This window comes from Crocuta crocuta, unplaced genomic scaffold, assembly GCF_008692635.1.
Source record: "Crocuta crocuta isolate KB4526 unplaced genomic scaffold, BGI_CrCroc_1.0 scaffold48, whole genome shotgun sequence".
NCBI lineage: Eukaryota > Metazoa > Chordata > Mammalia > Carnivora > Hyaenidae > Crocuta > Crocuta crocuta.
Genome location: NW_027533089.1, coordinates 11,401,824 through 11,418,195, shown reverse-complemented (window position 1 = coordinate 11,418,195; position 16,372 = coordinate 11,401,824). Strand labels below are relative to the sequence as shown.

At 33.3% G+C, this 16,372-nt stretch overlaps 1 protein-coding gene across 8 annotated transcripts in view; it reads right to left on the bottom strand.

Annotated features, from left to right (window-relative positions):
• Positions 1–16,372, bottom strand: part of ZNF644 (zinc finger protein 644) — a 124,879-nt gene that overhangs the window by 20,816 nt on the left and 87,691 nt on the right. For 7 of the 8 annotated variants that reach the window (XM_077746089.1, XM_077746082.1, XM_077746083.1 and 4 more), the window contains 2 exons: positions 4,909–5,011; positions 2,432–4,115 (listed from right to left, as the gene is read on the bottom strand). In XM_077746089.1, coding sequence (XP_077602215.1) covers positions 3,923–4,115; positions 4,909–5,011 — 296 coding nt within the window. In that variant the 3' untranslated portion in view covers positions 2,432–3,922. Of the gene's footprint in view, positions 1–2,431; positions 4,116–4,908; positions 5,012–16,372 lie in introns of those variants that run through there. The other variant, XR_013330705.1, reaches the window with a different exon arrangement.

The following is a 16,372-nucleotide window of genomic DNA, read 5'->3' as shown; positions in this document are numbered from 1 at the left end:
CAAAGATTTAAACAATCATGCCCATGTAATGAAACTTCTATAGTAACTTCTAAGCAATGGGGTTCAAAAAGCCTCTGGGTTGGTGAACACAACAAGATGCTGGGAGGATGGTGCTCTCAGAGAGGACATGGAAGTTCCATGCCACCCTCTTCCTTGCATACCTTGCCCTATGCATCGCTTTCCACTGGTCTGTTTCTGAGTTACATCCTTGTAAAGAACCAGCAAAGTCAAATATTTTCCTGGATTCTCTAAGACTTTTCTGGCAAATTACTAAACTTGAACAAGGTGTTGCAGGAACCCCAATTTAGAGCCAGCTTGTGAGAATTACAAGTGAGCTGATACTTGCGACTGGCATCTAAGTGTGGGTTTTGTGGGACTGAGGCTAAGAAGTCTGATGCTAACTCTAGGTAGTTAATATTAGAATTGAATCAAATTCTTGGATACCCAGCTGATGTCTCAAGAATCAGATAATTGGTTGCTGGTACTAGAAAACGCTCCAGATCTAATATTCAAAGGTTAGTCTATACAATGCACCACTCAAATTTAAAACTGGGGAAAATGGGGTGCTTGTGTGGTTCACTTGGTTACTGGTCTGACTTTTGATTTCAGCTCAGGTCATGATTTCACTTTTGGGCCCATGTGGGGCTCTGTGCTGACAGTAGGAGCCTGCTCGGGATTTTCTCTCTCTCTCTACAAAATAAATAAATAAATAATCATTTGGAAATAAATTGGGAAAACAGTATACATTATAATACAATCACAGGCCCACTGATAGTAAGAGAAAGAAATATAACAAGCTGTTAAAAGTAAATGTCTTTGAGTGATTATACCAAGGTTATTTCCCTCATTTATTACTTTTCATTTTCATAATATTTCTAAAATGAGCATATATTACACTTTGTTAGTGAGGAAAAAAACCAAAGCTATCTTTTAGATAGACTAAATGATTTAACTGTATAGCTCCTGAGAGGTTATATGCATGTCCATAAGAATATCTATTAAATCACTACTGATGGGGTACCTGGGCGGCTTAGTTGATTGAGTATCTGACTTTGGCTCAGGTCATGATCTCGCGGTTTATGAGTTCAAGCCCCACATCATGCTCACTGCTGTCAGTGCAGAGGCAGTTTCAGATCTTCTGTCTCTCTCTCTGCCCCTCCCCCACTTGCACTCTCAAAAATAAATAAAACATTTAATAAATAAATTACTACTGAAAAACTATCATCTCCTTAACCCATAATTAAATAGGCAAAATCCAAAATAGAGATACTATTATATGGAAACCAACTTGACAATAAACTATAAAAGAAAAAAAAAAACAACCCAAAAATAGAGATATTAGCTAGACCATGGTTCTAATGTATTCTAAAGAAGCACAGTAGAAAATAGTACTTTTAGAGAAGTTAACTTTTTTGTCTTGATGCTGTTAAATAAATCAACACTTTTAACCAGACTTAAAAAAAGAAAGGCTCAAATATTTTAGGTTAACAGCAACAACAAAAAGAATTAAAAGAAAATTAGGCAATACTCAATATTGAATCAGGCTACATTTTGATATCATATAATTTGAGACAACATATTTTTTTTTCTAGTAGAAGCCAATCGAAAATTATGTCTTACCTTTCTAGTTGTCAAATAACAGATAACCTCTGCTTCAAGAATTTCTCAAATTTTGAAACCCAAATGTCTTTATCATGAAAAATATTTTTTGTTTAGTTTAATGTTCAGAAATCCCTATTTGTGTACTATTTTTAACTTGAATTACTCTATTTAGATTGAATTCTTTGTACATTAAGAAAAATAAATATTTATTTTAAAGCTTAACATAAAAAATATAATCTAGGTTTGCTTACAAAATTTGTGGTTAAACTACTTGTATTCTTAATCTTGACAGTTTGCTTAATAAGATAAAAGCACAGAACTATAAAAATGAGAGCTGAAAGGGACTCACTCTAGTGATGCTAGTCTTCCCTTGAGGAATTCTAATTTTTTAAAATTTGTGAACTCTGCATGCTATGTAATATCTCTTCCAATTTAAAAAATATGTTCATTTATAACTATCAATGAAACAGGCTCATAAGAAGCAACTAGTATACACAGACTCGGTATATTTGGAGTCAGAAGTAAGGGAATTTGAAATTTTAGTTAGCCTCATCTTTACAGAGAAATAGTTTCTATTAGGGATTTCAAAAACCAAAAATAACTTGAAAGTACTTTCCCCCTATCCAGTACCCCAGAGATAAGGAGACCCTTGGTTGAAAATGTTCCGCCTAATCCAACTTCCTAATTTCACATATAAGGTAAGTGGATAAAGTAGCCTGCCAAGTACAAACAATTTAAACAAAATAAAACGCAACCTCAAATGGACTATTTTCACCAGTGATAAAAATAAGAAATGCTTCACAATATAGACATTATAATTTTCTTTAACTCTTTTTTTATTAGAGATTTTTCTGGTAAGGAGATATACCATAGGAAAGCAATTCACTGGCAGTGAGGTATGTATATACTCTACCAAAATACTCCTTATTTTAACTGTTTTTAAACTTTATTTACATACGAAGAAAATTATCAATGCATATCCTTGTTTCAACTATAGTATTAGCCATACTACATTAAATAAAATGAAATGGTGCTTGCATACAAAAACTGTTATTTGTAAAGGAATCTGTTTGCAGGTTAAAAGAACTAATTTGTTTTTGGAAAGAGTTTAAAAGAATCACAATTTATCATGACCAAGACATCTGCACCATATTTTCCATTCCTCACAGCACATTTATTTCAGTAATTCCGTTATGTCGGTTCTTAGCATGAGCATAGTGTTACACGATTTTCGTACATATAGTCACATCCAAAACAAGTTCTAAAATTTAAATTGTAAACATTCTCATCATATGTAGAAATATTTCAATTGATGTATTAAGTTTTGCTAACTGATCAAATTTGGAATATAAATGAGAAAGCCTATTCTAAATTGTGTAGTGAGCATTGTTTATTAATTACATTTCTACAATGTTAAATAAAGTAAGAGGCAAACCTGTCCTTTAAGCATGTCAAAATTTAGGTAAAACATTGAAAAGAAACAAATCTGTTAACAAAAGGATGTCTTGCAATAAAGAACATTAGATTTTTTAAATCTATTATGATACAAAAATGTAAAGGGTAAATAGCATCTTTGTTGACAAAGTAGGAGGTAGCATGGATGCACCACTTTATTGTCTGAGAAATGCAACTGGAGTAAAGAATATTTCCTTACCACAAATAATTTCCAGGACTATGTACATATTTCTTTTAGAAATACTTGTTTAAACAAATCTCCCTCCACTTTTTAGTATAAAAAAAACCGTTCCATGTGATTTTAAAAAAACACTTACACATCTAGATAGAATTGTACTCTGCCCTATTTGAGTGAACAGTCTCAAACTATGAAGTACATGATATTTAATGCCCTAAGTTGAGTAAATTTAGTTTAGCGGTTCCTGATATTATACAAAACACTAAATACATACAAACAAAATATAATATCTTATTTTTCAATGCAAGTCTTGTGGGGAATAAACAGAACTTTGATTCTGGTTAACACTGCAGAAAATGTAATTTTCCAGTAAGTCTGTCTTTAAGTTATCCATGTGCAACAGTATATTAATGACTGCTTACATGTATTGATCTTTCAACGAGTGAACACCGTTAACTGACAAAACTTAGTAAACCTTAAAAACACAGCTTCCATCCTATATAAAATATATAGACTACTTACTGTTTGAAGTACTCAGTTTGCTCTGATGTCACTGTAATTCACTTTTCCCCATTTTCCTGCTTTAGTATTTATAAACGGATAATTTAACGTGGCTTTAAAAAAAAAAGACAAAGAATTTCAAATTTACATCCAATTTAAATTTGCTATTTAAAAGGTTTCCTTGTTCTATGAAGCTGCTTCTGCCATTAGTAGAGAAAATGAAGTTTCTGTAATGGAGGCAGGCTTTTTAAGTAGTGACGTGACTTCCACCATGCCAGCTCCAGTCCGTGGAAGATTAGCGTTTACAATGTGTCGTTGTAAGTGCTTAATCCAGTCTTCCTGAACAGACAATGGTCCACGAAAGACTAGGCCACAAAACCTATAGAAGAAGTTGATAACAGTTCTCTTAACATGACCAATTTCCTTTATTTAAAATCAATTCACATAAAATCCATAAACATAAGAAGTAGAGTTTACCATAGCCTGGAGATACTACCATATACTGGAGTACTTGACAACAGTTTTTAAATACATACAAAATCAAAATGATTTAATATAATATAAAACGCCCATTTCACAGGTTTAACAGCTATATTACCTCTAGTAATATTTGTAGAGGTAGGAACATTATTATTAAATTAAAATTAATTAAAAGGTCTTAATGCCTATATATCTCAATACATTCAAAACAACTTAATTCCAAAATGTACCATTCTTTTCAAAAGACCCTTCCCCAGTTCAGAATTCCTTAAACTGCAGGATGAGTACAGAAGGAGGTGGGAATGAGTTTGTATAGCTATACTTAGTTAGAAGTATGAGTGGAGAGAAAATGCATTCCCAAGAAGCAGAAACTCAAGACAATTAAAAAATAAAATCAAACCAAATCAAATTAAACCAAACAAAGCAAATAAATACTATAACAAAAAAAGCTACAGTATCAAAATCAGCAGTATCACTGAGACTATGAGGTAATATAAAAAGTTAATTCATCAGTTATTGAAATAGTGTATTATGCGCTAATATGATTTTAAGCCTGTCTCCAAAAGTTCATTTATAACTTGACTGTTGAGAATGCACCTTCTGCCACAAATTAATAACCCCAAATAAGTCAGCTAATATGTCTCAAAGCAAGTCTGAAGAAACTGAGCAGATTTGGCAATATAGGCATATACCTGCATCGGAGAATGTAAACCTCGTCAGCACCATGAGGTAATGTTAGCATTTTCTTCTTACTTCCAGATCTTGACCTTGATTTCTTTTGCTTACAATCCAAGGCTAAAAAAGGGAAGAGAAAGACTTAACATTTCTTATATATTCCAAAACATAAATACATACTTCTAGAAAGGTCAAGACCATCTAAACCAAGTTAGAAAAAGTCTACATTCACTTGTATTCCCTGAAGCATGCACTAACTTGCAGCTGGGTCTTTAACTACAGTAATATTATCTGCATACATTCTTCCTGTACTACTTTTTCAAATAATGCTTTATCATACCAAACTAGAACTGAGAAAATGTAAATAAAGTTAAAATTACTGTACTGGTCAATTATTACAACAGTAATCTTTCCTCTTATGACCACAAATCCATTATTTTAATATCTCATTAATCTTCCTTATTTCCATGAAAACTATAATCTTTTACTTAAGATCATTAAATTTCCATTTGATTACTATTCCATTAAGTAGGTCTAACATGCTTTTAAAACTTAGTAAAGGATCATCACCAACAAAATAAAAAGCTCAATGAGAAATCAATTTTGTAGCAAATACACTTTGAATTCTATAATAATAAACAGTTCTTAAAATTACATGTGTGCCCTATATTTGAAAGGGCAAAAAAAGCTCAACTCTCCAGTTTTAACTCAACTTGTATGTACAATATGTTTTATTTTACTAAGAAATAAATATAAATCCAGATTATCTCACATAAGCTTACAAATGGACCAGAAATGTAATGCTATATTTTTTTTACATTTTTTCAATTTACATTGTCTCCTATATTTTTAAAATGTTATTAAAACGGGAAAAAAGATTTTTAAATTAAAGCCGATCAAAATTTTAGTGCTGTTCTTAAAATTTTTCAATTACTTGACTTTTCCTTCAATCACTTATTCTATAAAATCTTATTTAATAAAGAAAAAAAGTACTTTTTGTAGGTAGGAATAGACAGAACATATCATTTTATTGGTTTTTGAATACAACTACACCATTCTTTTGAACAAAGGGATGACAGTATTCCAGGGATCTGCTGGTCAATTAGCAGGAAGAGAAGGTAAGAGATTTTATCTCTAGGGATCCAAGGGGGAGGGAAACAAATGTAACAGAAGAGTTACACAAATGGCTTTTCTTCTGTTAACCTGCCATGTGAAATCCCCTGGAAACATTCTAGGTAATTCTAGGTAAGAAAGAATAGGAACTGGCTATCCAATGATTCTGTGAAATGAGTTGTTCAAAGTCCAGTTTCCAAAAGAATAGATGCTACTATTACAAAACCAGTAAACATGGTTCCTTACAGTCAAGTGGCAATGCTAACAGAAATGTCATATAGAAAATTAAAAACCATGAGAAGCCTAGATAAAAAAATCACTCAAGTCACTGGTTTCTGCTTCTTGTCACCTGCCTCTTAAAAGTAAAATCCTGTTTGCATCCAGAGTCTTCCTTTGCTTATGCTCAGAAGAAGAATCTAATAAGTAAAGAACTATAAGAAATCAAGTTAAGTATTAAAGAATGGCTAATTCAAAGCTAACCAACCAAAATCTGGAATAGAAAAATCTTATTAGTTTTCTCAGTCAAGAGCCTGGCACACAGTAGAAACTCAACAAATACTCAAACAAAGGAAAACCCAATAATTGAACCTTTGATATTCAGACGGCATATGAATGGAAAATTTGTTCTACTGCTATGCAATACAGGTAGCATCCTATAGCACACCTCTGCATCATTTGTTTAAATGAACATGCTACTTAGCAGTCACATTCTTCACTGATCAATCTAGCTTATAAGTAGAAACTAAGTTCTTCACAATCAGTAGGAAGAGTGAGGTATTAAGTGCTTTGTAAACAGCACCCTTTTACCCCCTAGTTGCATTGGTGAGCAAATCTGAATTTAAGTGGATTTTAAAGCAATTCATTCACTAGACAGAAGTAAAGAATTTAGGGAACTCAAAGGGCTAAGTGTTACTAGATGTCAGCTATTCTTTCCCTATCTATAAGGTAAACCACACACAATCCCTGTCTTTGTTATGTGGAACAGAGTAAGCATTCGGTTTATCATGAGATTACAGGTAGAATCTTACTTTGATGGGCTTGCTGGTTGTCAAAATTGCCACACTGTATTCAAATTCCTTTTAAAATGTAAATAAATTACTGTAGGATACAAACAGAATGCATTATAACAATCCTTTAAAAATTTGTTCACAGAATGCTAATGTTAAGGGTGTAAAGAAAATTGAGGGTTAAGGGCAGAGGGTGACAGGCAAGTATGCAATACAATGTATTATTATATATTTTGATGCTGTAATTCTTTAAAAATGGAACTGGACATGTTTACTTTGAAGTGTAGAAAGATTTTTTGACTTTAAAACAGGAAAAAGAATTTTTCTGACTTTTGATGTTATATGGACTCTAGAAACTGAGGTTTAGATTATTTTATGAATGATCAGATCTAAATTTTAAATGAAATGTCATAGTTTTTGCAGTAATTAATACTCAAAGGAATTATGATTTCAGAAAGCAGGACAACTCTGCCAGCGTATGACTGAGAATCTCCATTACCCAGGATTCCAAGTAAGTTCAGAGAACACATGCACTGAGCATCCCTTGGAAAACTTGTCCATAAAGTAAGTATATAAAAAAACCTAGGGCCTGTGGTAATTACACCTTAATACCTTGGTGTCTTGGTGTCTCCATGATCACTTTTAAATAATTCTTTTTTTACTTTTTATTTTTGAGAGAGAGACATAGTGTGAGTGAGAGAGGGGCAGAGAGTGAAGGAGACACAGAATCCAAAGCAGGCTCTAGGCTCTGAGCTGTCAGCAGAGAGCTGGACACGGGGCTCAAACTCACAAATCATGAGATCATGACTTGAGCCGAAGTCAGATGCTTAATCGACTGGGCCACCCAGGTGCCCCTCCATAATCACTTTTAAATTTCTTATCCCTTGAAATGTCAGTTATTTATTTTAGATGGTAAAACATGAATACATTTTACAGGAATAGTTTTTTTCTAGTATCAACATCCAAACTTCATGCCTGCATTACAGCCCAAACATTTTAGAAAAATCTGCAAAAAAAAAAATGAGTATTTAACATATTATTAATATGCACACAAAGGGGACATCCATATGGTATTCTCTACATGGAAAAGACGATTTACACAAAATGTTCCACAAAATGAAAAAGATGATGTACAAACATATCTATTACACAAATGTTCTGATTCAACAGTTTTTATTAAATCTAGAGGGAAAAGGAGTTTTAGTCTGGACTGTCCCAGGAGTCACTAGAACATCAAAACAGAACACTAACACATTCAGTTTTGGTATAATGGGGCTTATCAGTATTTGTGATAGTCAAAAGTTTCACAGTTATTCACATTAATAATCTGCCAAATACATAATTTTATTTTATACAAAGCCTTTCTTTGTAATAGGATTTTATATGCACTTATTTGTAAGTGTCAAAAATAAAAACACACACACTTTTTATCTCTTCCAAAGTATTTTAGATCTAACATTGTTTCTGTACTTGAAATGTATTAAACACAAAATACTACATTGGTTTTAGAAATTCTTAATTTTCTTCTCAAGTATAACTGCATCTTCAGAAAAGAACAAACCCCAGTCATTCAAACTTTCCTAAGATTCCTATTCACGGTGGTAAAAAAAATATTTAAGTAATCAATTTTAGCCAGAAGACTGTTAAAAACACTTTTGCAGTTATCTGATTCATGAAGGATTTAATTTGCTACTGGGAGTATTTAACTTACTTGTAAGGAGAGTGAATTACACTGTAAGGATATATACAAAGTTTTAGAATATATCTTTCAACAGAACAGCTGTTTGATCAAATAGGAATGAAAGATAGATCATACAATAGATTTGTGAACCCTCAAAAAGAACACCATACTGCTATGCTACAAAATATAACAACAGCAGCAGCAGCAGTAGCAGCACAACAACAACATCAACAAATGTGTCTAACGCACTAAACCAGATCAGTGAAAAGCAAATCAATAAATAACACAAGAGATACAAATTCAAGCTTGTTTTCTGAGTATTTAGTTTTATACCTAGAAGAAAAAGAATTTACTTTGGGCTCTAATATTATTAAGTAAGTCTTTCTGTGCTTTCTTTCCACCTTTCTGCCCATTAAATACAATTGTTTCAATGAATTTCATGTTCTTTTTAGTTCACTTATACAAATGATCTCAAAAAACGAAGATTTATTTCTTAGAAACATCTGAAGTTCAGTGTGGTAAAGGAGCACATCATAACTAAATTAACATTTCCCCTCAAAAATATTTTTATTTGCAATCATCCTCCCCTGCCCATTTAATTAAAAGTACCATTTCATCAGTTTTGTTCCTAACTGGTTTTTGGCATCTCTGGGGTAAAGCGAAACTTAAAATAATGGCCAGGCTATACATATCCAAAATAGGAGGTATGGTATAGCCGTACTAGAGGGAAGAAAAATTTCTTCTCCACCTAGTTGGTCTGTATACGATGGGTAGGCAATAGCAGCTATAAGCTCATTCAGGAAGACACTAGGGGATAAAAGAGACCTAAATAGGTTAAATCATCATCCCACCACCATTAACACACTAGTAGTGGAGGAGGTAGGTTGTCAGTGGAGAGGTGGGAGGAGAATGCATACACCTGTCCCAAGGGGTACACAAGTGTGAGATGATAAACTCAATTCTAGTTGTTGTCATTAATCCTTCAGAGTTCGTAAATCCCAAGCACGTAACAGCCTGTGTGAAGAACATTTTCTTTTTCTCAGTCCCAAATGGAAAAGGAACATGGTATTGGGGGGTGGGAGGGAGAGAATCGGGGAAGAAACCTGTTACCTTGTATAAAGTAGGGATGGGGGATAGAGAGAGCCAAATTCTTATTTCTTCAGTGTACACTCTTATCTTTGCATAAAGTGTCTACAAAACAGCCTTCATAGGTATATGACTTGTGTAGTCACAAAGGATCCCATACTTGGTTTAACGCTCTTGTCATACGCAGTCTTAAGATTCTTAACTTTTTAATACAAGGCGCTACATCTTCATTTTGCATTGACCCTACAAATTATGTAACCAGTTCTGGGTCCTGAGTATCTGCCACACTAAATGAGAAAGGCAGGCCTCAGCTCCCTTCTTAATCTTTTGGCTCATAAAAAAAATAGCTATTAAGAGAAAAATTGTTTAAAAAAAAAGAAAAATTGTTAAATCCTACTCTCCACAGTCCATTAAAATGGAAAAGGACTTCCCTACTCCCAATACCATTTTTTTTGTTTTTAGGTATACTACCATAATCAAACCAATCATTATTCCCAAGATACATATAAAGCAGTTTAAGTGATTTATTGTTATGAAAAGCAATGTTCCCCTTCCAATCAGAATTAAGCATACAGACAGATATACAGTTAGCAACCTCAGAAGTATATTTTCACCATTATTTTCTCCTGATGCTTTCACTCCAAAACTGGATATTTTTTCAGTACCCTAAGTTACTTACATCAATTTTTAGACTTTCCATTCTCAATGACTAAAAGCAGTAACTAACACAGAATCACAGAGCAATCATAGCAAAGTTAATTAGATCCTGCATGATTTAACATTTTGCCTAGAAGAGGATGGAATGCAAAAACACTTGAAAAACAGATTTCCTTTGCTTTAAGTATGAGGTTTATTGCTTAAAGTATTAGTCTACAAAAGGCAGGTACCTTGAGTTTGCCTGACAAATTAAGGGTTATATTAAGTGCAGCAATAGCCATCTATGTTTGGTTCAGAGAATGAGTTCAAGCAAATGAAGAAAGCCTTTATTTAAACTTGGGTCTACTTGGAAGAAAAAAAGTACATTCAATTTGTAGAAGTCTCTGCTATTTCAAAGTAGAGGGGATATTAGTAAAAAATATTTTGAGTACTATGTCCCTAAAACATAAAGGGAAAAGCTAAACCTAAGTATGATACTTTATCACAGATTTCTATAAACAGAGGAACCAGAGGCATACAAGTTTTCCCAGCTTGTCAAAAGCTATACACTAACAGTATTCTGGCACAAGTTACTTACTAGTCAGTTAAGAGTTAAAGATAGCAAATGTATTATTTCTCTGTGGTAACAGGTAAAGAAAAAACATTTAAAATTCCTTAAGGTGGGTCGGACTTACATGTTGTTTTACTAAAGCAAAATAGGCACTTACCAATACTGACCACTTTCCAAAGACTAAGACACATTTGATAATGGAATAAACATTAAAATACATAACTAAGCTGCTATAAATCACTTTTGTTTAGAATTATTTGAATGTAATCACACTCCCTGACATCTGAAAGTCTCAGTATTTTCAAAATACCATTTCATATTTAGTAGGAGTAATTAAGTACCTGTTTCTGATTATAAAGCAAATTAGGTAAGGAATCCGCCTTACTTTAATATTGCTATTAAATTATCTTTAATATAATCATGTTCAACTTATATAGGGTGCACAATAATTATAATGGTAAATCTAAAGGTCACAAACGCACAAATCCCAAAAGAATCCTGATTCAGTTTTTTACAATGTTCACGTGTTTACACATTCCAGCCAAAATCCAAACTAAAGTCAAACATGGTGCTGACCAGGTATCTTCTACTTTGAGTTAACTTCCAGCTAAGGCCACAATTAAACAGATGCTCTAAACACTGCATAGCAAGAATCAACCTTATTCCTCACATTCCAGACACAACAAAGAAACAATGAATCCTATTTTTCCAGTTCTTAGATACAAGAGGGAACAGCAGTCTCCAACAAGTCATCCTCTCACCTTAAGCTCCAAAAGAGAAAGTCTGTGTACTGTTTTACTATTTCTATAAAATCATTTAATGCTGATTACCTACAATTCAGTTCTGTCTAGAACGTGCCTTACTGTAAGGTCTAATTATAACTTAGCCCAGATTATATACAGCATTAAAAAATTCAGGTTAGAAAGGAAATCATAGCAAACACAAAACACTACAACAAAGGATATAAAGATATTACACATGTTAAAAAATTCCCAACATATAACAATCTAGGTTAGTCAATTGTTAAAAAGATCGAAACAAGATATAAAAAGCAAAACTCAGAAAATTAGTAACAGAACCAAGAAGAATGAATGTAGGGGACTTGTTAAGATTTTCATCAAAAACAGTGGTTGGTCAAAAAAGATTATCAACCAAAGAGAATTCCTAAAATTTATAACCAATAGCATCAAAAGTGGGCATCATAAAATGTAAATATTTTGTGCTACAACGGTACATTTTTCGAGGTTCTATTTTCCTACACACAAACTTACCAATTCAGTATGCATGGTTATTTGCTTTATTACAGTGGATATAGCTGGATGATTAGGTGTTGCTGGATAAGTAATGAAGCCTAACCTTTTCTCAGGAAACCCCACTGCAGCAGATTCATTAACTGTACTAGTACAGCCGCCCTCCTAATTTAAAACTTAAGCCATCTCTGTCTCTGTCCTCTTATTCTTCTACCTCTAATTAATCTGCCAAGTTCTGCTTCCTTTACTTCCATGGTATATTATCTGTACATCTATTATCTTTCCTTTACATTTGTATTGTCATTGTCCTGGTTCAGGACTCCTAAAATGATCTCACTTACAATTTCTCCACCTCCCCACCAAATTCTTTAATGCTTCTCAAAGTCTTTAAAAACAAAACAAAATCCTCCCTAGCTCCTCATTACAAAGTTAATTCCATCACCATAAGATTGGCATTCCATGTCCTTTTTCTTTTCCCTTCTAGTCCTCTGTCTCCTACTTCCCAAGTATTTTCAATAAACTTCCACACTGTCCCAAGTTGCTCCTTCCCTACCCCTAACCTGATTTCCTCAGGGTCCAAATCAAATGTGACTTCTAAAAGCCTTGCTGAGTCTTGGTAAACCAAAAGCCTTGTGTTACAGTTATGTATTATGTGCTTCCATTATAAGATCCAATTTATCTCTGCAGTACTCTGCACAATGCATAAACCACAGCATGAGCTAAAAGAATTGCTTGTTGAATTAGTGAATCAATCAATTTTTCATATTGTGGGCAAATAGCCCATTTTTTGCTGGCATAATAAAACAGTATCCACACGTGGTTTACTTATGTACTCAAATGATTAAATTATATTCAGTCTAAGAACAACATTTACAAACATTCCCATCAAAATGGATATGATAAAATCAAGTTTGATACTAGTCTTCGATTACCTGGTAAATTTCCTCAACATGAACAATTTATTCCTGTGCTAATCTCAAATAATGATACATTACTGTGCAGATAAATACATATAGATACAGACTTTTAATGAAGGATGGCACTACAGAGCTAAGTTATAGCCAAGAAAACACAGAAACCCATCTGTCTGACCACATTTATTCCCTTATTTAAAAAAATATTCTTCAATGATTTTCTAAATTTGTTAGCAAGCATTCAAAGTATCAACCCCACCTTTCTGGTATTACCATCTTCCCAAACACCTGCAACTGAATCTTTCAGTACCTCTTGAACTCAAAATTTCATCCTTTCGTGTCTAAACTATGTTCTTCTCTCTACCAAGAATGTTCTACTTTGTCTTTTCTTCCTAAAACTACTCATCCTTCAAGTTCAGGATCTAGCTGAAACCTTAAAAAGTTTTCCATAATAGTACGCTTGTATCTATCCCACAGGATCCTAAGTATGTTTACGCAGCTGCAGAGCACCCTTTATAGCCTCAGGGCTAGTACTTCCTGGTACAATAAAAGAACTTGTTGAATGAATGAAAATTTTGACTACTAGTTTTATTTTCCCTCATTTTAAACATAATGACAAGAAACAGAGGAGCATAAACTATTTTCATTTTCCCTTTTCCTTCCTTTTTGAGCCTCTATTTAGTAATAACACAAATTGCAATGGCAGCAGGAAAAAAGAACCTAACATAATTCCAGCTCCCCTCAGAAGGTCTCGACTAAAATAAACACCTTTATCTCTTACAGCACCTAATACTTTATTTCCATTTATTTGTATACTATCTTGCATAGGTCTCTACTTTTGATAGTTCTGTATGTGTTGCAATAATGCTTTCCTAAGTTCTTTGATGACAGGCATGTGTTTCATATTTCCCACGTATCCTCCATATAGCCTACTCTGGAGTGATTATCAAGGTATTTGCATTAACTAGAAGCTAGTTTGCTCCTTTAAAGTTTAATCATAATAAGAAGATAAAAATGTTCTCTTTGTATTCTTTCAGGCTGAATGAATCGCTGTAAAAGCATGCAATTTCCTCAAGATGCAATATTCTAAAAATGCTTTAAAAGACACTGCAGAGACACTCATGAAAAGACAAGTAATATAATGCATCTTGAGAAGCTTTCACAATACTATTTTTTTCTTTCCACCACAGGAGGAAAGTGTTCTATAGCACATTCCACAATATAAGAATTACTTTTCTGGTGGCTTATCCACCCTCTCAGCACCTGGCACTGTGTTACACATTCATTAGCACTTGTTGTTGCAGGCCTCTGTGGCCAATTAGATCATTAAAGCTGAAAATGGGCAAAAGATCCTATTAAGTAACATGCAATCTACTATTCTATTTAAAAGTGGGTGGTATGAAAAATAAAACACTGACTTCACTAAAAAAAAATGTGGATAGATTGCACTGGTAGTATTGACTGAAAGACTCCAGTACCAATTTTTTTAAGTTCTCTTTTTCTCATTGGAAAAGTTATTCATTAATTATGATGGTGGGGAGTTTGTTGGTAGAGAATAGCAATAATCCTCCTTTACTTCTGAAATACTGTCATGGAAGTGTTCTGTAGATAATGAAATGAAACCCCCTCCCCAAATACATTTGCATATAAAATGTTTTTCTTGCATTATTTTTAAGTAACCAGAAATCTCTAATTTCCTTTAAATATTACAGGTCAGCATTTTATTTAAAAAATAGGGTCTACAGATAAACATCTGCATACAATGACTAAAACAATTTTACATGTTGCTACAGTGGTATTATGATTTCTAACATGTTACTATTGTTGATTCTGGTCAATACCAGTTTCTAAGCAAAAGAGTCACTTAAGAGGAGTGTTTTCAATCTGTGGGTAGTAATTTCTTAGTACGTAGGAAATCAATTTACTGGGTCATGACCAGCATTATTTTTAATGAAAAAGAATAACAGAAATTCTTAGAGAGCATCACAATCACTTCAGGTAAGTAATGAGTGACCAAGTGAGTATGTGTATTAATGTGCATTTGTATACAGGGTCAAAATGTAAAATGGAGTTCCAATAAAAATGCTGAACACCACTGTTATTCCTTCTGCTTTTTAAGAGATAACATGGCTCTGCACCACAGGGAAGCATTGTGCAAACATGCTTTCATTTAACTGATACATTTCCTTTCACAACAACCTACTCACACTTTAATTATTTCCCCTTTCTTCACCTATTGGAATTCACTTACTTTGACATCAAAATATTTTGTTTTGGTTCCTAACTGCAAATTAAGTTGATAGAATGTACTCTGCCTTAAATAATTTAAAATATTTTAGAACTTTTAATAATGAAGGTACCATATAATTTATCGTCCAACCCAGGACATATATGAAAGAGGCGTTTTTCTAGTACTCGGCTACTACATAAGGGCTACCCCAGCATGTTCAGGCATTCTATTAATACCTTAGTGACACTGTGTTTTTAATACTGCCAGTATAAAAAGGGCATCATCTAATTTAAATATCATTAAACACAAAAAAGTCCATCGTAGGGGCGCCTGGGTGGCTTAGTCGGTTAAGCGTCCGACTTTCGCTTAGGTCATGATCTCGCGGTTCGTGGGTTCGAGCCCCGCGTCGGGCTCTGTGCTGACTGTCAGCTCAGAGCCTGGAGCCTGTTTCAGTCTGTGACTCCCTCTCTCTCTGACCCTCCCTGCTCACGCTGTCTCTCTCTCTCCTAGAAATAAATAAAACATTAAAAAAAAAAATTAAAAAAAAAAAAAGTCCATCGTAAAATTAAAAGTCCAAAGGCATTTAATATGAACTACATGAAATTTCTGATTTTTAATGAAAATTATGTAATGCTCTTATTAGACTGTGTAAAGAATTAACCAGGAAACAGTCTGTATGACCACATAAAAAGTTAATCTAAAGAGAATAAGAAGTCCACCAATAAGGCAATCTATGTTAACTGTAATAAATTAAGTATGCCTTCAAAAATAAGTATGCCTTGAATTTACAATACAGAATATAAAGCAAACCTTTTGGCACTAGTCTCTTTAGACAAAAAATGATTTTAAAAAAGGTAAAAAAAAGTTTCATAAATGATTATCTACAATGGAAGGTAAATGGAAATTATTAAACAATTATTGGATCCTGCCCAATGGTTGACAAACTGGGTCAGTTCTGGGCAAAATTTTAATCTGTGAAGTTTATTCTTTTTT